The sequence below is a fragment of the Euprymna scolopes genome, chromosome 23, assembly GCF_053919585.1.
Source record: "Euprymna scolopes isolate OS-2025 chromosome 23, ASM5391958v1, whole genome shotgun sequence".
NCBI classification, from domain to species: Eukaryota; Metazoa; Mollusca; class Cephalopoda; order Sepiida; family Sepiolidae; genus Euprymna; species Euprymna scolopes.
In genome coordinates this window covers 17772725-17797485 of record NC_136504.1, presented here as the reverse complement: position 1 = coordinate 17797485, position 24761 = coordinate 17772725, and the positions used below count along the sequence as shown (strand labels likewise).

Sequence of the window (24761 nt, the reverse complement as noted above, 5' to 3'; positions counted from 1 at the left end):
CGGTGCAACATTGGTGGCGAGAGGCTAGGTGTGGTCGATTGGAAAAGAAGAGGGCAGAAACGTGCTGTTGTCGAGAGAGTGACTCGCTCCTTCCCGAACCCCAGAACCGAATCCTGATTATAACCCTAGAGTATCTCCTCAAGCTGGAACAATGGAAGCAGGGAATAGATCAGACAATTCCAAAGAAAACATGCCATAATAAGTATTTATAGAGATTCACTAGCCCAAATATGACAACAGTACTCTATACATGGTTTGCTAGTAGATGTGTAGAGATAGAGAATAGCCTTAGATGTTTAGAATGATAGAGAACCGACTTTGTGAAAAGCAGAAAAAGCAATGAATCCAATATACGAACTTCAAGAAAGATTTGAGGAGGAGAGGAGAAAAAAAAAGTTTCAGAATCGATTTCTCCTCAAGAGCAAAACCTTCCATTAGAATCTCGGGAAGAAAAACGACACATTTGTAAGAATATTTTGTTTGGTGAGAAAAGTGCTCCTCCCTCAACAAAATATCCCAAGTCACACCAGCTTTTTTCCTGCTTGGATATTTTCAAGCATTGGAAATTGGTTATGAATCTCTCCTTAGGTGCAATGGGGTCAATCAAATTACTGATAAGATAACTGAGGTAAATATACTAAAACAAGTATAAGGTGTGTTCCTTTTTTTTTTTTTATTTTCTTAGAGGCGGCAAACTTCAAATTTACAACTTTATTTTTCTTAGTTTGCAGATTTTGCAACTATTGGTTATATTGAGTTCAGCTTGGTTTGGCAATTATTCATGAAGAGACTGATACACGAGCAGCACTTACAAATTGCAAATGATTCTCTTGAGTTTTAAGCCATGTTTAGTTTCAGAACAGTCTTCAATGGTTAGTTGTTCTATACAAGTCCTGGAGGTGACTGGTTCTCAGACAGTTCTGAAGTTGGAAGTCATAGAGCAAAAGATTCTTCCCGTGTTGACACAAAGAAAACACATGCAAAGTTGCTACCAAAAAAGTTTCATTTGTATGGAGCAATTCTGGTTTCTGATTGGTTGGTAGTAGAACATGAATTAATTTGATTGGTCAGTTCCTAACAGCATCGTTTATAAATAGAATATTCCAACTGTGAGGGACAATACCCCCATTATTAGTCAAAAATATTGCAACAGATACAATCAACTTATTGAGAGAAATATTTAATGAACAAATAGTTTCACAAAGTGGGCCCGTCAACTGACCATCTCGTTCATGCAATTTAACCTTATTAGATTATTTTATTTAGGGATATATAAAGTCCTGTGTCTATGCTGATAAACCTTACACAATAGACCACTTGGAAGACATCTGATACGTTATTGCTAAAAAAACAGCCTAATTTAATGCATAGTTTGTGAAAATTGAACCTATAGATTATGCCATATGCATATCAGCCTGCTATAATTGTCTCAAATGGTACCATTATTTTTCATAGAAAATATTTTTTTTTGCTCGACTGTAATTATTTTATGTCCATTTTTAAGATTGTTGGAATTATGCCGCATGAAATAATGACAGCTAAGAGATTTATGAACAAAAAAATGTGTTTTTTGTGTTTATGTAAGAATTTCTAAGATGGTTAAATAGAATGTCTGTATCAGCAAAACATATTACTGCTGATTTTGCTTTGTGTGTGTTTATTATGTCTAGAGTTAAATAAGTTTATGCTTGGTTATTGAATTGAAATCGTGTCATTATGGATTTAACCATGTACTACACTCTTCTGATATTTAAGATGATAAAGATTCTACCAACGCTTTGTTCTCCTACTGTAAGTACCTTAACAATTTTCACAATTTTCTATCTGGCTAGAAAGTTCTACTTTTAAAGTGTTTGTCACATTTTCAATAACAAAATAAAAGATTTTAGGCATAAAATAAACTAAGTGAATTTCTCTGTATTATCTCACTGCTGATGCAATTCTCTATCTATATAAGAGCCAGGTATGTCAAAGGATGGAGTACTGTTGCCACATCTGGGCAGGAGCTGCTAGAAAGGACTTGTCTTGCCTTGATAGAGTTCAAAATAGACTTCGTAGCCTCGTAGATGTCCTTTTCTCTTCCCTGCAACCTCTATCTCATAGAAGAGATGTTGCGAGTTTGTCTCTGATGTATCGTTATTTTCATGGCAAGTGCTCGACTGAGCTTCAATCTATGGCCCTCGCTCGCCAAACTTTCACAAGAAACACTCGTCTAGCTGAAAACACTGTCAATAATCCCCCCCTTCTTTATCTGTGCCTAAACCTAAACGTAGATTCCATGAACAAAGCTTCTTTCTTAGAACTGTACACCTGTGGAATTGTCTTCCATTTTCCTGCTTTCCAGCTGACTACAATATGGTTGTCTTCAAGTCCAATGTAAACAAGTTCTTGATGAGCCGTTCCACTTAAGTTAACAAATTTACCGAATTTCCATTACTAATGATTACTATATTGTCCAATTGACTACTGTACACTCTTAACCCTTATCCTCGAGTGGTCTTCTGGGCCTTGGTAAGTGGTAAAAAAAAAAAAAAGAAATTAAAGAAAAATAACCTTCAACCTCAGTCAACAACAATTTGAGAGAGCAAAAATTATGTAGATGCACCAACGACGTGATTCTATTTGAATCCCTTATGATAATAATTAGCTGGCTGCACCATGAGAGATTCTATCTCCCATTGTATATTCGTCGAATGTATCACCTATAGACTCCAGTTTCTTTTGATGAATGATGCTATACAATTAAAGATCTTCACCTATGAAAGAAACTGCAGATAGTTTATAGGTGAAACATTAGATGAATATACCAAGTGAGACAGAATATTCCATGGTGCATGCAGCCAAGTATTAAGGAACTCAGATAGAATCATGGTTTTGGGTACGTCTACATAATTTTTGCTCTTTTAAAAGTGTTGGCGACCAAGGTCGAATGTGAAGCTGAAAAATTCACTAATTCTTATCGCCTCCAGTCAATCTCAAAAGTCAATGGATACAGGGTGACCCCCCCCAAAAAAACAGGACATTCAATTGTTTTTCTGAGCATTTTACAGTCAACGGAGAAAAAAAAGGCCAAAGACCCTAGTGTTTTGATGTGGTGTTTTGAATATAATAAGCTAGTTATGACCAAAGTTTCATTTCATTCGTACAAAACACTAATAAACGGGGCCTAATTAGAATTGGGACCCCTTTTTTTTAGATCACCCCGTATTCCCTATAAGGGCAGCTGCGCATGTAATTGTGAGACAAGGGTTGCGCAATCTCCAACCGCACCTCTCCTGATTCAGCATTGCTTGAGTCCAGTAGCAAGGAGAAGTCTAAGATGACTGAAAACAATTTTGAGATAAACACAAAGCACATACAGCACCTGGTATTCCCAAATGGTCACTCATTTGAGTATTGACTAGGTTCAATATCGATTAACTTGGATGATCTAACAGGATTATACCGTAAACACTCACTAATACTGTTTATACATGTGTGCATATTCAGTATATATATATATATTCAGTATTTAAAAAAAAATAAGAATCTACTAAAATAAGAAACAATATAATGCTCAATGTTTCCTTGACACCATGTCTAGACTATTTTGTGAATTAATAGAAAAGTTAATCGATGAAAATCATTATGTAACTCCTTTGTATAAACCAGATAATCTTTTAATGCTACATCGTCATGACAGGGATTAATACAATGTTTTCGGTTTTATGTAAAAATTTTCGTTTTTACTCTTTTTTTTTTGTTTTTTTTACCCCAATCAATGACATACGGGACTACTATTTTGAACCATGTCTACAGGGGACTATTATAAGAAGATGAGTGATATGTTTGTTTACATTGCATTTAAACTTCTGCATGTTAGTACAATAAGGGAAGCAGGGAGGGAATTCCAAAATCTAGCAGCCTGAGGGAAGAAGATATTGGTGTGGAAAGCTTTCTGGCATCTAGGGATCTCTGCACTGAAGGTGTGTGATTTTGCTGCTAGATGGGTTTGTCGAGGGTAAGTAGGTCGAGGAAGTACAAGTGCAATGAGTTAATTAGAGCACATTCCATTAAAGTACTTGCAAAACGGACACAGGGCTGCAACATTGTGGCAGTGAGATAGTTGGAGCTTGACTGATAGTGCAGACTTATTAGGTTAGAGACTCTTTTGGACTTTGTGTAGGAAAGAGGGACTAGTGGTGGATTCCAAGCTTGGATTTGGCAACAATACTTTATGCATGGATGAATTGTGGTCTTGTAAAGATATAAGATATTCTCTAGTGCAAGTCATTTTCTAGCATAATAGGAGCTCACCTTCTTTGCATTGCAGCAGTCTTGGCAATGTCTGCAATGTATTTGTTCCAATTCATGTTGTCTATGAATATTAAGCCAAGGCTAAACGAACTAGTTTAGCAGGTTCAGATTGAAGGAGGAGAAGGGTACAAAATTGTTGTACTCTTTTTGAAGCCAAGCCTGGGTCTCTTTGGACTTGTGAGCTGGTGCTGAGTTCTGCAGCCACACCCAGAGTCTGCCAGCAACCACTTGATTGCAGCAGAGGATCACCACACTCTTTAGCACATCCAGATACATTTTTGTGTTGACTTTCAAGCTGACTAAGAAGATGTGAGGTGACATGATGTGGCTCTCACTTGAAACCGCACCAAAAACCATAACTGTGGCTGGAAACTTTGTTTTCATCACCCTGGACACATCCTTGTTATTCATGGCAATCGAGCGATGCATTTTGAGGGTGCTTGCAATGGTCCTGTTGTCATAACTTGGATTATCTTGTGTGGTCAATTTCAGGGTAGTTGGATGTGGATGAGCTGACCATCTGATATTTCTGGTAAAAAGTGCAGGGTAGAACAGTAAGAGCCTGCTCTCTGGATGTGAGGCAGTCAGTTGCATTTTGGGGGGAATTAGCAGTCAGTTGGATCTATGTGTCTCTCCAGGCAAGGTGGGTCCTTGGGATTGTTAGCTAAAGGATTGTGTTAATTAGACTTATGTTTCGATTTAGTTGGGCAAAAATCTCATTCTGCAAGTCTGCTAATCAACCCAAGTAGTATTCAACCTATAGAAAGTGTTCATAAATATTACTGATAATAAAAAAAATCCTAAATTCTATCAGATTAAATTTTCTCTTCAAATATATTTTTAACTGAACTCCTATAAAACTAAGTTTGGTAGAACATCCGCTCAGTTTACGTATTAAATTATGTTAAATAACATGCTCGGCTAACTAAGAAATTGACGTAAATAAATAAATGCTCATTTTTTAAATTTGGTGTATACATATGAATTTCTAAGCCTTCAAATTTTGCTCAAATATTCATTATTCAAATTAAACTAGCAACTAAGAAAACCAATATTAATTTTCATTACAATTAACTGATCATAGTTTACTCACAGTGATTGCAGTAAATCTAATTTTTTAAGTTCTAACAGTGCCCTTAATGAGTGATTGTCCTGACCATCTATATATATAAAAGCAAAAAATGTGTGTATGTTTGTATGCCCACTAAAAAGCTTTTGACAGACAGAACAAAATTCACAAACTCTGTATCATATTGAAGCTCCATCCTTCGCCCGAAAAATATCAAAAAATTGGCCAAAAACGTTAATTTTTTCACCCCGAAATCGACAATTTTGTACAGGAGGGGGGGTCAACAAAAACCGTCTTCTCGTGACGACGACCGGTTCTACGCATGCGTCAGATGACGTCATGACCTGATTTAGTTTCAATATTTGAAGAACTGACACAATTTCATGTACGTCGTGTTAGCTCAGTTGGTTAGAGCGTTGGGTCATTATCTAAACGTTTTGGGTTCGAATCGTGGTGTGAGATGTCTTTTTTTTTTCTTTTTTTTTTTTTGATTTTTTAAATTTGAATATTGAACCAGTGTTATTTAAGCCATTTTTCACGTCACGTTCGTTTTTCTGTTTTTTTTTGTTCGCTCATCCACCCCCGACCACACACCCAAAAACACCTGGGTACCCACCGATTTTTTAAATTTTAATATCGAAACAGGCTTATTTAAGCCATTTCTTTTTTGTTTTTTCGATTTTTACATTTAACATCGTTCGTTTGCCTTATGTTAGTTTTTTGGGGTTTTTTTTTCGATGTTTTGATTACCCCCCCCCGCTTAAGTTTTAACGTTGTTTTTTTTTTTTACTTCACTTATAACAAACAAACCTGGTCATTGACCTCATTTGCTGAATAGCTATTGCTCTACGACTTCCGTGCGCGCATCTGTCAATTTGGTTCTTACTTAAATAAATTCAAACATCTTTCAGTAACTCATTCTGGCTGGCCGATTTTATTTTCAAACTTCGCCTCAGGGCTTCGGGTACGATCCTACCCCCCCAGCCCCGGGTTCTTTTTTATTTAACAGCACACACACACCTCCAAACACCTGGGAAACGCCGGGTACCCCGCTAGTTGTACCTAAAGGAATCTTCTGCTCAACACAATGAGATACAAAATCATGAACAGAATGATTCCTGATTGTTTTCATATTACATTAGTCAGCTGCTTTTCATAACCTTATGTTATCTTGAGGGGGCCCGAAGCAAGTTTTATACCTTGCTTAAAGGTATCCCACAAACTAGCGGAGGGAAGGAGGCACCTTATTTTTCCTTTGACAATAATGCTGTCCCACCACTCTATACAGCACCTAGTATTCCCAAATGGTCACTCATCTGGTACTGGCTAGGCTTATTGTTGCTTAACTTCTGTAATCTGAAGGGAACCGGTGTGTTAGTGTGATTGTTCTGTATTAACAAATTGTAGGAACTCTTAATATTTTTTTATCAACGCCTCAAAAAAACACATTTGGTCATCTCAGATTACGTGAATTGATAGCACAAAAGTCAAAACGCAAATGATCATTTAATCAGTTAAACACTCCTTTCAATGTTTGATATGCTGATGATGAAATGTGAGGAGATCCTGCTGTAATCCAAATCATAGACAACAAACTGACACGCTATCACAGGCTTTTATTGGGGGGGGGGGGATATAAAACACTTCAACTTTTGATTCAAATTAAAAGATAATAAAATAAATGTTGGTACAAATGTGTTTCAAAAGCACCATCCAGACTCTAATGTATAAAATTTTTGAAAAATTGAAAAAGATTTAAATACGGTAGTTAGAAATCTACTAATCATGGTACTTTTCTGAATAATTTGTATTGTTAAATTGTAGGGACACTAAATTTTATATATACAGCATAATCGCGTTTAAATTGTAGGGACACTAAATTTTATATATACAGCATAATCGCGTTTAAATTGTAGGGACACTAAATTTTATATATACAGCATAATCGCGTTTAAATTGTAGGGACACTAAATTTTATATATACAGCATAATCGCGTTTAAATTGTAGGGACACTAAATTTTATATATACAGCATAATCGCGTTTAAATTGTAGGGACACTAAATTTTATATATACGGCATGATCGCGTTGACACACCGGTTCTCGTCAGATCACCGAAGTTAAGCAATAGCAAGCCTGGTTAGTACCAGATGGGTGACCATTTAAGAATTCTAGGTGCTGTATGTGTTCTCCGCTTATCTCGGCATTTGTTTCCAGTCATCTTGTACACTTCACTTGCTTTTAACAATGTTGACTCAAGAGAGGTGTGTTTGGAAATTGCACACCTCTTGCCAATAAGACTTTCATGTGCAGGCACCCCTTTGTGGGTAACCAGTCTGTCAGACTGAGGGAGCCCTTTAAATTTTTTTATAAATGCCTCAAAATTTGGTCATCACAGATTACTCAAATTGATAAAAAAAATTTCTAAAAAAAACCCAAATATATTCAAAACACAAATGGTCACTTAATCAGTTAAACACTCCTTTCAATGTTTGATATGCTGATGATGAAATATGAGGAGATCCTGCCGAAATTGTAGACAACAAACTCTGACACATCGTCACATGTTATTTTTAAATTTTATTTTCTCATCAAAATAAAAGATAATAAAATAAATGTGCGTACAAATGTACTTCGAAAGTGTCATCCAGACTCTAATATTTAAAAATTAAGCCAGACTGTTAGACCTAAATAACAATGTAACGGACAAGTCGATTTTTTTATTTTATTTTCTTTTATTTCCCTGCTTTATAATGTACATGAATATAATCTATTTTACTTGCATCCTTTATAAAAATAATTATTCTGGCTAAGAACATTGTAATGGTGGAAACATTTCTCCTTTGTGATATAAACAAAAGTTTGAGCTTAAGCTCTCAGTAAAAAATATTTCTCCATTTCTTTATCTATTTTGACTAACAGATAATCATTTTTTTTTTTTTTTTTGTCAGTCATGTTCATCTCAAGCAAGGCATATTACCACTTGGACATAAAGGCCTACTATATGGGACCATGTTTAGAGGAGAGATGAGCGAGATGTCTGTTTACATTACATTTAAACTTCTGCATGTCAGTCTGCGGAAAGAAGCCATTAGAGTAGAAGGCTTTTTGGCACCTACAAACCTCTACAGTCAAGGAGTGGGATTTTGTTGCTAAATATGTTTGTCGGGGGGGGGGGGTATGTACGTTGAGGAGCTACAAGTGCAACGAGTTCATCAGAGCACATTCTATTAAAATGCTTGTGAAACAGGCACAGGGATGTAATATTGCGGAGATGCGACAGAGGTTGGAGCTTAGTTGACAGTGTGGGATCTATTAGAGGGAGAGAAACTAGTAGTAGATGCACTAGCCTAGATGTGGCAACAATGCTCTGCACATAGGTAAATGGTGGCTTTGTAAAGATACAGGATACTCTTAGGTGCGAGAAAATTTCTACCACAGTACAATAAACATGTTTTTGGTAAAAGTAAAAACAAACTATATACTAAAGTTGAATGATGATCTTGTAACACAACTGGTAGCAATATAAGGGGAGATTACTCTGTGTGCATATATATGTAACAACCTCAACCAATATATTTCTGTTAGGTTACATTTAAACTGTCGAATGGGAATTTATTCATGATTCTTCGCTATGGTTTGTATCAGACTTATCAGTTGGGGTTTTATAGATATAATATGGAGTTTGCATAAAATTAAAATCTAAATACTCTCAAGTAATGCCATGGTTGGTATTCAAATATATATCAAATCAATAAAGGCAAGTTGATTTAAATATTTAAAAATTATCTTGGAACTGCATGCCTGTGGAACTCTGTTCCATCTGCCTGCTTCCCACCTGACTACAACTTGGATGTGTTCAAGTCCAACATTAACAAATTCCTAATGAACCGCCCCCTTAAGTAAACACTTCATCAAATCTCCACACTAGCGTAATGTACTTGCAATAACCCTTATCCCTGAGTGGCTTCCGGGCCTTGATAAGTGGTGACCACTGTGTAAAAAAAAAAAAAAAAAAAAAAAAAAGTGTTAAATTTTTACTTTTTTGGCTTTTAGTTAAAAAAAAAAATCACTGGTCGATATAAATTTTTTGTTTGTATTTATTTCCAGATATTCCCACGCCACAAAAAGAAGTATTTATACTTTAGTTTTATCATAATAAGTAGATAGTTTTGATTTTTTTTTTTTTTTTTTTTTTTTTTCTCTGAGTTCAGATAATTAAGATGCCAGGCAGGCCTGTTAATGTCAATAGCTTTTGTTTCTGAATTTTTTAGATGAGGATTGATTATTTGTATTCTTCAGACTACATTTCTCATCTTGAGTGTTATTTTTACAACGTTTTGGTTGATGTAACCTCCGACCTTCTTCAGGTGCATCTTGTTGAACTTAGGAGCCTTTCTGTCAAACTTGAGAATCTGCACAGAATTTTGAACTTTATTTAATCCATGGGGGTAACATGCTCTTGCTCCATTAGCCATGATAGGGTAGAAATTGTATTTTGAGTGTCGCCTGCACTGAGGATTGAACTTTCAACCTCCAGAAGAGTGTAATATACAACTGACTTTTACCAATTTTACATGTGCACGGACTTGGCTTGGAGTCTACATTCATAACACCCTGCCCTTGATTAGAGAAACAAATCTAGAATCGGATGATCAAACCTTTATGTGCTTTAGACTAAACATACAACATAACATTAGCTACTTTTATTTTCTCTACCGCTCTCCCTGACCCAGGACTGCACCATAATAAACAAAGTCTCTGACAGCATAGACACAGCACTCTCCCTCGACACTAGCACACAAGTACATGTATTTGGTGACTTTAATGTCCACCACAAAAAATGGCTTGAATTCTCTACTTACACAGATGCAGCGGGCAGCACAACACATAGCTTCGCTATATCTCACTCCCTATTACAAATGGTTATGTTTCCAACCCGTTTCCATGACCAGCAAGAACAACACGCATCACTTCAAGATCTGTTTCTGACTACAGTTTCCGATGATTGTATAACAAATGCTGACAGCCCACTCGGGAACGCTGATCATGCAGTGATAATGGTCAAAATTGCCCTAAACTCTAGACCTAAAACTGATAAGCCAGTGCTCAAAACAACGAGATATTATAAAAAGGCTGACTGAGAAGCTATCAGAGATCTTATCAGAGATGCCCCATGGGAAAATATTTTTTCTCTTCCTGCTAAACAGTGCGCAAATGGGACCACTGATTGGTTCAAAACTGCAATTGAAGCACATGTTCCTGTGCGGAAATTTTATAGCAAGCCCCACTCTCCCCAATGGTTTACTTCTACTTGCGCAACTGTCATTGCTCAAAGGCAGCATGTATACCGCAGATTTAACCGACATAAGTCCAGTTCAAACAGACAGAAGTATATAGAAGCTAGAAGTAACTTTAAGAAAGAAATAGCGACAGCTAAAAGAGAATTTACTGAAACTACTAAAAAACGAATCGAAGCACAAAAATTAGGAAATCGTGACTTCTGGAAAATCTACAACAGTGTAGTAAATAATGGGCAATCAACAATTCCCCCACTAACCAACAATCACAAGGTTGTTTGCTCAGAAACTGACAAGGCTAATATGCTTGCCAGCCGGTTTGCCTCCAACTCCACACTGGACCCTTCCAACCATCCTCTGCTTGACTTTCCTTTGAGGACAGATGTCACGCTAGATGATCTAAAAATCACCCCTGCTCAGTTGCATGCTATCATAAAAAACCTTGACACTTCAAAAGCATGTGGACCCGATCTCATCCCAGCTGTGTTAATAAAAAGTGCTCGGCCGAAGTAGCTCCAGTTCTCTCCAAACTCTACAACAAATGCCTTAATGAATCTTACTTTCCGGGCTGTTGGAAAGCTGCTTCTGTGGTACCAGTATTCAAGAATTCTGGCGAAAGAACTGACCCATTAAATTATCGCCCTATAGCCTCCTCCCACTTTTTGCCAAAATATTTGAGACCATAATTAACCATGCTCTAGTCCATCACCTTACAGATGCTAAACTTCTGACTGACAAACAATATGGATTTAGACAAGCCCGTTCCACAGCTGACATCCTCACTGTAATCTCTGAACGTATATACCATTCACTGGACAAAGCGGGAGAGGGCAGAGCGGTAGCTCTAGATATAACTAAGGCTTTTGACAGGGTATGGCACAAGGGTCTCCTCAGGAAAATTATATCATACGGTATCACTGGTAGAATACTTAACATAATGAAATCCTTCTTAGATAAGAGAAAAATCCAGGTTGTCCTCGACGGTCGTACATCTAAACAATATGATATAAATGCGGGAGTGCCTCAGGGATCTATCCTTGGACCTTTATTGTTCCTAATATTCATTAATGACCTCCCCGACTGCCTCTGAGATTGGTATATATACTGATGACACCACACTCTATAACAGGCATGACAGGAAAACAAATGAACACATATCTAAAGAAATGGCAGAAACACTAGAGGATGACCTCCAATCTCCAGTGGAATGGGGACAAAAATGGATGGTCACGTTCAATGCTGCCAAGACTAAACTGGTTTCCTTCAATAATTACAAGAAACCTTCTCTGCTACCAATAGCAATGGCCAGTGACTCTTTATCTGAGAGTACATCTTTCAAACTCCTTGGCCTAACATTCACAGGAAACATGAGTTGGAACAATTACATTTAAAGTATTGCCAGGGCCGCTGCGAAGAAGGTAGGCTCTCTCTACCGTGCTTGAAAACTACTAACACCTGAAAGTATCCTGTACCTCTATAGGGAACCATTCGCCCATGTATTGAGTATTGCTGTCAGATTTGGGCTGGTGCATCTGATACTAGTCTCTCGCTCCTAGACAAGGTTCAAAAGAGAATCGCCAATCTGATAGGCTCTGAACTGGCTTCAGCCTCTGTCCCATCAACGAAATGTTGCATCCCTCTGCCTGTTTTATAAGTATTTTAATGGTGAATGCTCTGGCGAACTGCGGACACTTGTGCCCCCACGACGTAGACACCCTCGACAAACCTGACAGGCAGCTAAATCCCACCCCCACACAGTATATATCCCTAGATGTAAAAGATCTTTCTATTCCAAAAGTTTTTTCCCCAGAACCGCTAGACTCTGGAATTCCCTTCCGGGTCCCTGCTTCTCCAACTGTACTGACATGCAGAAGTTCAAGTGTAACATGAACCGACATCTTGCTGCCCAAATCTCTACATAGTACCCAGTAGTTTTTGCCCCTGATAGTAGCCCCTTACACCAAAGTGGCAATGTGTCTTGTTTGGGGTGAAAATGTAATTAAAAAAAAAAAAAAAAAGAAAAAAAAAAGAAAGTATACCATGGATCTTTGTGGACAATACTAGTAGGAATTTTAGGATCCTTAAACATATTTTTGTTTTAGATGATTCTAGTAGTCCGAAGAATTCAAATAGCTATTCTTTCCTTTTTGTGTAAAACTAAGAGGAGGGGTAAATCAGTCCATTATTTGAGCCAACATTGTTTGCAAAGTTTTTTTCCAGATGAATTTAATTACAAAAGTCGTGCATAAGTTGGGATGAAAATTTGTAAATGAACAAGAATTCAGTTTTATTTGACAATGTTTACACAAAGTTGTCCTTTCTTTAAGTACAGGGTGGAACGATAAAATTGTCGCCCTAAATAAAACAAGACTACAGCTTTATTTTAAAACTTATATTGAAAAAATCAATTCAGGTAACTTGATTATGTAATAGAACTGACATCTATTCAATGTAGTCACCTTCGGTCTCAATCATAGTCTGATACAGGTTCAGAACTAGGCGCATGCCTTATCCATAAGCGGTGGCAGGAGCTTGACAAATATTCAACTAGTGACGATCAGACTAGCTTTGGTGTTGTGAGAGGTCAAGTTGGTGATGTTTTCGACATATAACCAAACAAAGTAGTTAAGCAGGTTCAGGAGCCGAGTCTGAGTCTCTTTGAACTTGTGGGCTGGTGTCGAATCCTACTGCTACACCCAGGGACTGTAAATCGTCACCTGATGGCACCAGAGAATCACCACACACTTCAGCACATCCAGGTACACTTTGGTGTTGATTTTCAAGCCGACTTCGAAGATGTGAGGTGGCATGATGTGGCCCTCACTTGACACCACACCAAAGCCCATAACCGTGACCGGAAACTTTGTTGAGCTGTGCCCTCAAAACCGTCCAGATTTGCATTTTGAGGGTGCTGGCAATGCTGAAGAGTGTGGTGATAACCTGGTGCAATCAGGTGGCCGCAGGCAGACACTGGATGTAGCAGCAGAACTCTGCACTGGCCCACAAGTTCAAAGAGACCCAGGCTTGGTTTCAGAAGGAGTGCTACGATTTTGTATCCTTTTCTCACTGTCCCCCCCCCCTCTTCCTCCAGCCTGAACCACTTAGACTACTTTGTTTGGTCATAAGTCGAGAACATTACCAACATGACCTCCTACATCACCAAAGCCAGCCTGATCGTGACCATTTGTCAAGTATCTGCTGAGCTCCCGCTGGTGGTTGTGATAAAGGTATGCTCCCAGTTCCAGACCCATATCAAGGTGGTGATTAAGGCTGAAGGCAGCTACATTGAATAGATGTCAGCTCTACTACATAATTACTTGAATTGATTTTTTTTTCAATATAAGTTTGAATATAAAACTGTAGTATTTTCTTTAGAGTGACAAAAGGAACTTTGTGTGTGTTTCAGGAGGTGTATGTGTGTGAGTTAATTCCTTATGGACTCGAAAACGGTTGGGCCGATTTTTATGAAATTTCACACAAAGATACTTTGTGTCTGGCAATGTTCTTAGATAGGTTTTGTATTGCAATGTCTTTGATAAGTACCGATAATCGAAATCTTCCAGTGAAAGAAGGGACAAGCGATTTTGGCCAAAGTAAACACCTTACACAACATAACATCACAAGTTTTATTACCACATAAGCAGAAAGACCCGATATATAAAATCAACAGTAGGTACTTTTGATATTATTTTTTTTTTTTTTTTTTTTTTTTATTACATTTTCACCCCAAACAAGGCAAATTGCCACTTTGGTGTAGGGGGCTACTATCAATATGACAGAGGTGCGTTTGAAATGAATGTTTCTGTTTAAAGCACATTTGACGTATGATACTTAACTTTTGGATTTTAAACTTTAATTCAAGCCATTATATATATATATATATATATATATATATATATATATATATATATAAAACAATTTATAAAATTAACAGTCGGTTTCTACAGTGCAATGACAATCTACAATGTATTGTAGATTGTCATTGCAGGAAAGCATGTAAAACTTCAACCTGGTGCACCATGATGAGTCCCCAACTAGAGAGCAGGCAATTGATCAATTTGATTGAAAAAAGAGGTGATTTTACAGTTGTCAATGACAAGAAAAATTTAGGAATGCAAGACATTCATTAATCATCATTCAATCCCAATCAATGGCGGATCTCCCTGTTAGTGTGTGTAATATATATATATAATGTGTGAGTAATAAAATCATGTGAGTATGTATATATATACAGGGTGTTTCAAAAGTCTTGGGAACATTACAAATGCGTCTAATAGTTTTTGAGTTATTAAGAATCGTTATGTTCCCAAGACTTTTGAAACACCCTGTATAATGTGTGAGTAATAAAATCATGTGAATTAATAATTTGAAAATTTATTGTCTAAAAACAAGGTAGAATGAAGTATTTCTTTATTCTATGGAGGTGTCACGTGACCATGCGAGAACTGTGCAAGGTCGAGGGCTTTAAAAGATCACGGACGCTATCTTAGATCTTTTTCTTTCTCCTCAGCCCGCAGGACAGACAAACATGAGGACGCTTTTGAGATGAGTGTTGATTATCTATCATTTGTATGGCCACAACTACAACAGCTCTCATACACAAATAATCCCTTTAGGACAGTCAGGAGACAAAGAGAACTCAAAGAGTTGGTAATACTTCACACTAAATATTACTTACTAGCTTAATTATATTTTAATTCATGCAGATTTCATATTTATCATTATAGCCTATTTTCTATTGAATATTATATTGTACCTACTACTGATTTTAAAAGATTTAAAAAAAATGACTTGGATACCATCAACGAGAATCAAAACCAAAACATTTAGCACTTCAGCCGCATTCCCTATCGTTTTAGTTATCATCAGGTAATAAAGATTAAAAATGAAACCACTTCAAGCTGTGAATGAATTTGCACATGCGCAAAAGTAATAGATATATCGACAAGTTGAAATGAACATGTTGCATTTCAACTTGCCAATATTTCTGTACACGTTATTTATCCATCCAAACAAAGATTTTATTTGTTATAAACCATCCTTAGTGTATGATTCTGTTTCCTGTTAATTTTAGTGCTATGTGACCAGTAGTTTAAGAGTTTATCAGTTAAATATTTTCACACACATGCATGCATCTAGTGTTTTATTTATATAGATTAAGAATAATTTCATAAACAAGTACATATATATTCTAAATTTGTCCTCAATTTGTCCTCGAACTGTTTCGATGATTAAAAATACATTCATCCGTGTATCTCCATTGTTTTTGTTGAAAAAAGTTAAATGTTGCAATGTTTCATCAGTATTTGGTCGGTAATTCTGATGTGAAGTTCATTTTAAAGAATCCTGTTTTTTGAAACGGTATTTTCTATTTTCAGGTGGCAGCATCACAAGACACCATTGACCAGGCTATCCTTAGTGCCTATGGGAATGACAGTGTTAAAGACTTAGAATTTTTTTGTATTCCTTACAATCATGAATTTCATCGATTGCCAGATAACCAAAAATCAGCTGTAAGTGCAATTCTTTATCCTCTTATTGATTTTTTTTTTTTTAGGAAATTGCTCTAGACAAGGCATGAAAAGCTACTTGGTGTAAGTCGCAAAAAATACTACTCCAAGGTCAAAAGCTTGCCAATAGACCTAATATATATATATATATATATATATATATATATATATATATTCCAATATTTTTCCAGATTCCTATACAGATACCGATTCTGATTCTTTATACATCTCTAAATATTTTACTATAAATTGTTATTTATTCCCAATCACCGTAAAAATACATGGTTAAATATGCAGATATTTTCTCAAGCGTAAAAGTACACTTGTGGTGAGTGATCTATAGATTTTAGCTTTAGTGATGGTTTAAAATCAATGAATATTTATTATTTTATTATTACTACCAGCAGTGAAACGTTTTGAAAAGAAGACAATTAAAGGAATCATTTTTGGTATTGGAAAATAGACACAAAGTTTTCGAATTCTGATGCCCCCAAAAGTAAGATTTTTCTGATTCTCAATTCCAACACTAATCATCCCAACCCTAATATATATATATATATATATATATATATATATATATATATATACACACACACACAAATTGGTTTTATAGAGTATATTATTAAATACTTTTTATAGAAAACAAAATGAAGACACTTTTAAAAGATAAATATAATTTTCTACTTTGTTTTTGCAGGACATTTGTTTTGAATATGATTTATTGATATTTTGTTTTTTCTTTCAGAAATTCTATCCATTGATGGATTTTACACCAAACACTGGTTGCAGTGACATCTACAGTGGTTTGGACATAAGTAACACTATTGTAGCTGTGAGCAGAGGCGACTGTAGCTTTGCATTAAAAGCTACGTACATACTGAAGAATGGTGGAATAGGGGTTCTTAATGTGTCTCCAAATAAGAGCCAGGTGATACTGTTTTTATTTTCTTTAAAATGCTTTTTCAATTATTGAAAATGATCGTATTTAACTGTAGTCCTCAAAGACATCCTTTTAAAAACATATTTATAAACCCTACTCTCATATATATATATATATATATATCCTTTTATTTATATTCAAATAAACATTTTACATGGTCACTACACAGACATGACAATGTTTCAGTCAATTATGAATAACTAATCGCTTCAAATGTTTGTCCTTGAAATGAATCTCTTTTCATCTAAAACAAAGCTTCTATCTTTACATCAACGCTCTGGTCCCTGTCTGCCATCAATTGAAATGTATGCCTTTCGTCTTGGGAAGGCTCCATGTTTTGACAGGCTTCTGGGTTTGACCTTTACTCCTGATCTGAAATGGAACACATACATCAAATCTATTGCCAAGGTCGCTGGAAAAATGGTGGGATCATTCTACCATTCCGGTAGATATCTCATTGCTGATGCAATTCTCTATCTCTGTAAGAGCCAAGTACATCCAAGGATGGAGTACTGTTACCACATCTCAGCAGGAGCTGTTAGAAAGACCTTATCCTGCTTTGACAAAGTTCAAAATAGACTTTGTAACCTAGTGGGGATGCGCTTTTCTCTTCCCTGCAACTTCTTTCCCACAGAAGAGACATTGTGAGTCTGTCTCTGCTTTATCATAATTTTCGTCGCAAATGCTCATTTGAGCTCCAATCTATGGTCCTCCTTCACCAAACTTTCACGAAAAATGCTCACCTAGCTGAAACTACCATCAATAATTTTCCTCACTCTTTATCTGTACCTAAACGTAGACTCCATGAACAAAACTTATTTCTTAGAACTGCATGGCTATGAACTCTCTTCCATTTCCCTGTTTTTCAGCTGACTACAATATGGTCATTTTCAAGTCCAATGTAAACAAGTTCTTGATTAGCCGTCCCCTTAAGTAATCCAATTTATCAAGTTTCTACTAATAATAATTACTATGATATTGTCTCATTGATTACTGTACAATCTTTAACCCTTATCCTTGAGTTGCCTTCAGGCCTTGACAAGTGGCGACTCCTTTGTAAAAAAAAAAAAAAAAAAAAAAAAAAAAAAGGAACTTGTATCCACCTGATGAAGTCATAAATTATTCATAACTGACTGACCGAAACATTGTCATGTCTGTGTAGTGACCATGTAAAATGTTTATCTGAATATAAATAAAAGTATAACTTGCTTTTTTATATTGAGCACTATTACCCTCGTTAAATTCATTGGTTTTCATCTTTGAATTTTTGTTTAATTTGGGGGGAGGGTATAGGATGAGAGCAATAGAAAGTCAGATTGTAACCACTTCCTAAAAAAAAGCAAAATATAAAAATGACCTGGCAAAAAAAAAAAAAAAAAAAAAAAATACAAAAACTTTCCTTGCATGGATGGTACTCTCCAATGACGATTTTTCTCCCCTCCACTCCCAATAAAATTTTGGAAAATCGAAAATGAAATTTTAAATGTGATATTCATTCAAAACCGACCCGAATACCCTAATAAAATCAACTTTTTAATTGTAAGTCTTCATTTGATTTACCAGGCCACAAATATTAAAGGGTCCTTTTCCATATTTTGTCCCATAATGTGCATGAATGCGTGTTTTAAACATGTATTTAATATAATTCATTTTTTTTTATTATTATTGTTCATTTGTTTTTGTTCTTTTTTTAAATAAATATCAAGCCAAATTTTAGTTTAAATAGTTTTATTAAAAGATTTTGTAAATATATAAACATACTCTCATAAAGATATCAATCTTGGTCATGAATAGATAACTTATTATTATTATTAATAATTAAAAAAAAGATTTTTTTTTAATAAAAATATCAATCCAAGGATTAATTAAAGTTGTGTAAATATATATATATAAGTACACGCTTGGTCACAAAAATATGCTCAATCTGTCCTTTTGTTAGTGAAGTCGGCTGGGGTCCTTATTCAATACTTAATCCCATAACGTGTAACAATGTGTGTTTTATACATGTATTTATAATGCATGCACAGTTCTTTTCCTATCATCTGTTCTGTTCTTATCTGTGAGTAATCCACAAGCAACATTCCAACAGTTAAACATTCAACATTAATATGACCTGTTGTTTAAACACATAGTTTTTTAACACTTACAATAAACAGGACATGAGACAGCTCACTTTACGTATGCTAGTCTTTTAACAGACTACTAATTCCAGTCCAAATACACAATCAGTGAAAACAATAAATCTTCAAGTATGTATGTACACAGTAATGATCGGACGATTCCAATATTTTCCCTGATTCTGCATTAAATTCCTGATTCCAATACAATTTCCAGATTACCATAAAAACATGCGTTAAATGTGCATATATTTTCTCAAATGTAAAAATACACTTGTGGAGGGGGGAGTGATCTATAGATTTTAGCATTACTGATAGTTTAAAATCGATAAATATTTATTGTATTATTATTACCACTAGCAATGGAAGGTTTTGTTTTAAACAAAATCAAATAAAAAAGATAATCGAAAGAATTGTTTTGGCATCGGAAAATAGGCACAAATTTTTCCAATTTTGATACTGATTCTGATACTCAAATAGTTCCAATTTTTCTGATTTCGATTAATCGTCCTAACATTAGTGCACACATAAATGGACATAGCTTTAGTCTGTTTCTTTTATTGCCACTTCCTGCTGTGGTTCACACCTCACTTATGGATGCTGGAATTGATATTTTTCTGAAATCGGATAACATGCGAATGGAAGACAAGGTGCTTTTCCTGCTGTAGTTTAAATTGAGTTTAGTTCTGCATTATTTGTTCAATGGGTTGGATTGAGTCGCATTGCCATATCGTCTTTTCTTGGGACTACAGTTTTGATGTTTGGCTTTGATTTCCAGAACCGACTCTGATTATCTTGTAGATTACATAACTTTAACTGATTGACTATTCAAATCTCACCCCAAACCAAGCGTGAGTTTGCAATTCTCGTTTGATCTTGTTCCCACAATTGGTCCCTAGCTCACAGATGTTTGCACTCATTAAACTTTTGATGTGACCTTTCATAACCCCTGCCTGTCAACACCAGTCATCTGACCTTAGCGACCCATTAATTAAAAACTTATTTTAGAGAATATATTGGAATATGTATATATCTACTAGCTAATTTCTGCTCACTTGCCATCATAGGGCTCCATTATATAACATTAATTTTAAACTGCAAGTAAAACTAAAAATCTATAGATTACCCCCCTCCTTTTTTTAATAAATATTTTAAAGAGATCTTGGGTTTACTTTCGGCAGCTTCGTGAATCTCCTTTTCCTTATTTTGTCCTTGATGCCTCACATTCCATAAGTGATGTCTCTGACTAACCGGGGAACAATTGCTGTTTTCTTGGTCAGAATCTATTCCATCTAACACTTATCGTTGCCAAGTTTTTTCTAGTTCCTTATATCAAATAGCTTCATGCCTTGTCTGGAACGATTTCCATAACAAAAAAAATCTTCCTAAATCTGACCTGCTATTTTGGCCCCTCTTTTTCAGTCAGAGAGGTGATTAGTGAGGCCCCATCCAATCACTCTGCTAATCATGCGGTGTTCTATGTTCTAATCCTGTCAGATTAGATACTTTTCCAAGAGCATTAATGTAGAGTCAATCTTGTGCGACCACATGCTTCCCCACTCAACAACAATTGCTGACCCCAATACCGTTTCTGCAGTCTTTTCTTTTATTTTCTGGCTATGTCGTCATCTCTCACATTGGCAATTTCTAATGGGGCAAGCACAGTGGCTCACAAGTGCGGAAATACAAAAGAAATCTCACAGGAAACGCAAACTCTGACACATTCTGTAGATATTAGTTGGGCTCTGCCTGTATTTGCTTGACACCATTATGAGAAACAACTGTTTCAACGCTAACGTCGATATCTACATAGTACGTCGCGGCCTCTTTGTCATCAGTTGATGCCTGCTTATCTCAATCTGCTCTGAGCCACAACTCTAACCCTTCAACTGTCTCAAACTGGAAACTGATGCTAACTGTCGCAAACTCAAAACTGTATATAGACTGTCCTAAAACTGTTGGGTTAGGGTTAACTCTAAATATATTGACCTCTATGTTTGCTCTATTGTCCGCTACACCTTGGTTAACCATCTTATTTCAGCTGCCTTTGTGTTGTTAGATAGCATATCAACCCTTAAACACATACCTTTCACGAGCACCTCTTCTGTGTTTCTTTGGTACACTTGAGTTTATTGGACTTTAACACAGTGGTTTGGAAACTTGTCACCAACTTCTCTTCACTAGCCTCTACATCTTGGTCAAATTGGGTGGGTGGGTGCAGGTGTTCTTACAATTCGGTGGGCTACATCTTTAAAATGCATTCTTATTCCTTCGCTCCCAAAAACAAAAACTGACTTAATTTTCAAATTGTTCCCAGTAAAAATAAACAAAAAACAGTTTTTAATGCTCCAAAACTTTCATGGAAATTTAAATCTCCAAAATGATAATATTAATAATCCAACAGAATTGTCACAGTAATTAAGATGCATCAGACACAGAACCTCACAACTAAAAACCCGGATTCTGAAAAACTCTCAAAACAAAATAATTTGCATATTTAGGATAGAAACAGAAATTCCAAAAAAATCTAAAACTGGAAAAAAAAAATACCACAACAACCACCATCATCAACAACAACTCTAAAAGAGTACAACTCTACGAAAGAGATATGATAGAAACATGTTTTTAACAATTGAACTTAACACAACAAAAATCACTTGCATATTATGAATAATATAAAAAAATTCACTTTAAAACAGTCTTCACAAAAAGAAGTATCATGAATATAGCGTTTTTTGTTCTAAATGACCCAACAGTGGTTAATGAGATGAAAAGGAAAAAATTGGTGCTTAAGAAATCTTCTTTTTGTAAATCAATATATTATGCTGTTTTCTTCCAGATTATTCCAGGTGGGAATGAATCAGACTACAAAAACATCAATATCACTGTGGCATTGATTCAAGAAACAGATTTCAATTCAATTAAGGTAAACAATTCTTCCCTGTTATATTCTTTATTATAAGATATTTTAGAAAAATAATTTTGCTTTATCGACAAGTAGATATGCAAATTGCCATATTCACATGAGATTTGAAATTTATATGGAATTGTTTTACTTTATTTCTCCATTTTTTTTTTTTTTTCTTCTCCAAAATTTGTTATAGATATCATTAAGCATCTCTCTAAAAGGCTCTGTCTGTCCTTCTGTTGGGTCAGTCTGTCATTACATTATATTTCAAAAATGAGAAAATGCAAAACACCTCTAGTATGGCCATTACCAGAAAATCCTTTGGGAGATACAATACACAGAATATGCTGTTCCTAGATGTTTTAAAACTTTGTATGGTTTCTAAATTGTTGATTTGAGAATTTATATTTGTATCAAATTACTTGCGGAACCTGTGAAAATTCTAGTGAACTCTTTCATCTCCATATATAATATTTTGATTGCAGAAATTCCTCTCTGGACCAAAGTACTGCAGGTTTGCAACAACTGATGTCACATACAAATTCAATACATCTACCCTGACAGTCACTATCTTATGTAGTTTATGACCACCATTTCTGCCACATTAACTTGTGATAATAAAATGCTACATTACATCCGATGAGCAATACCGTCACAATCGCCACATTTACAGAGGAAAAAGTTCCTATTTTTCTCTCTCAATATTTAGTGCTCCCACTGCTACCAGTTGAGATTGCGTAAAATTTTATAATTTTCCTACGATATTGTGCTTGCATCGTCATTAACTGGTTATTACATACATACACGTAACAATCTTTTTGTTTCCTGATTCAAAAATAATAAATTCCTCCTCCTCAAATTCCACCCATTTTGATTGGTTGATACCTGACTATTCGTATATTCTGGAATCCACTTCTGCAATAAATAAACGAACGCTCCAGCAATTATACAATATGGTGTCGCTCTCTACAGAAGAAAATTATGCTAAAAAGACTAACTAAATTAAACATTTTAACCGATTGTCATTGCTCTCTACATATTACAATCATGCTGAAAAAAAAACAAAATTAAACATATTAACCAATTGTCGTCGCACTTGACAGATTAGAGTTGTGCTGGAAAAAAATAACAAGATTAAACTTATTAACTGATTGGCATCGCTAAAAGAAAATGAAACATATTAACAGATTGTCATCACACTCTACAGATTACAATCATGCTGAAAAAAAAAACAAAAAAAAAATTAAACATATTAACCGATTAGCATGGCTTTATACAGAAGACAATAACTTTTTTTTTTTTGTGGGTAAACTTTTACATTAGCTCTACCTTCACAATTATCTTAAACATGATAATTTTTATAGGTTTCCGACTATACTGATCATGAAAATCTCATTTAAATTTGGCAGAGACAAGTACTTTTCCATGGTTGGGGGTGTCTATTCTGAAAGCCGTTCTTAACATGAGGAGGTTGGGGGTTGGTCACCACCACCTCCAACAACTTTAATTTTTTACCTGCATCAACTGGGCAATGCCGGTTAATGTGTCCTGCTAATATGTAATATACTGATGTTCTGTGAATATTTAGTACAAATGGAGACGGCCTGATATTATTGTACCTCTTTTGTTGAAATTGCAAAAGTATTTATTTAATTTTTTTTTTACATGGACTTCACCACTTATCAAGGCCCAATGGCCACTCGGGGATAAGGGTTCTTGTGTGTACAGTAATCAATGGGATAGTGTAGTAATAGTATTGGAGAATTGATAAGGTGTCATTACTTAGGGGGAGCGGTTCGTTAGGAATTTGTGTTGGACTTGAAGACATCCAGATTAAAGTTGGAGGGAAACAGGCAAGGGGAACAGAGTTCCACAGGCGTGCAGTTCTAAGAAGGAAGCTTTGTTCATGGAATCTACATTTTGATTTAGGCACAGATAAGGAGTGGGGAAAATTATTGACGGTGGTTTCAGCTAGTCGGGTGTTTTTTGAAAAAGATTGGCAAGGGGGGACCAGAGAATGGAGCTCAGACGAGCACTTGCCATGGAAATAATGATAGAACAAAGACAGGCTCGCTACGTCTCTTCTGTGGGAGAGAGGTTGCAGGGTGGAGAAAAGGGCATCCCCCACCAAGCCACAAAGTCTATTTTGTACTTTGTCAAGGCAGGATAGGCTGTTTTCAGCAGCTCCTGCCCACATGTGGCAGCAGTACTCCATCTTTGGACGTACTTGGATCTTATATAGATAGAGAATTGCATCATTAGTGAGATATCTTGTGGAGCGGTAGAAGGATCCAACTATTTTCCCAACGACCTTGGCCACAGACTTGATGTATGTGTTCCATTTCAGATCAGGAGTAATGGTCAAACCCAGAAGCTTATCAAAACATGGGGCCTCCCCTAGACAAGAGCCATCCATTTCAATTGATGCCAGATGGGGATCAGAGCGTTTATGATGTAGAGATAGGAGATTGGTCTTAGATGCATTAAAGGTAACCAGCCACCTCTTTCCCCACTGAACCACGCGCTCAAGATCAGAGGAGAGAGAATCAGAGAGAACGTCATCATTTACGGCCTTTGATGTGTTGCCATAGATGGTTGTGTCATCAGCATAGATGTCAACG

The 24761-nt window shown here is 35.9% G+C and overlaps 1 protein-coding gene across 1 annotated transcript in view; it reads left to right on the top strand.

Annotated features, from left to right (window-relative positions):
• LOC145245779 (signal peptide peptidase-like 2A) overlaps positions 1-24761 on the top strand; it is a 199833-nt gene that overhangs the window by 34302 nt on the left and 140770 nt on the right. Inside the window, exons 2-4 of the mRNA XM_080107396.1 lie at positions 16044-16178; positions 16921-17103; positions 22072-22158. Coding sequence (XP_079963522.1) covers positions 16044-16178; positions 16921-17103; positions 22072-22158 — 405 coding nt within the window. The remainder of the gene's footprint in view (positions 1-16043; positions 16179-16920; positions 17104-22071; positions 22159-24761) is intronic.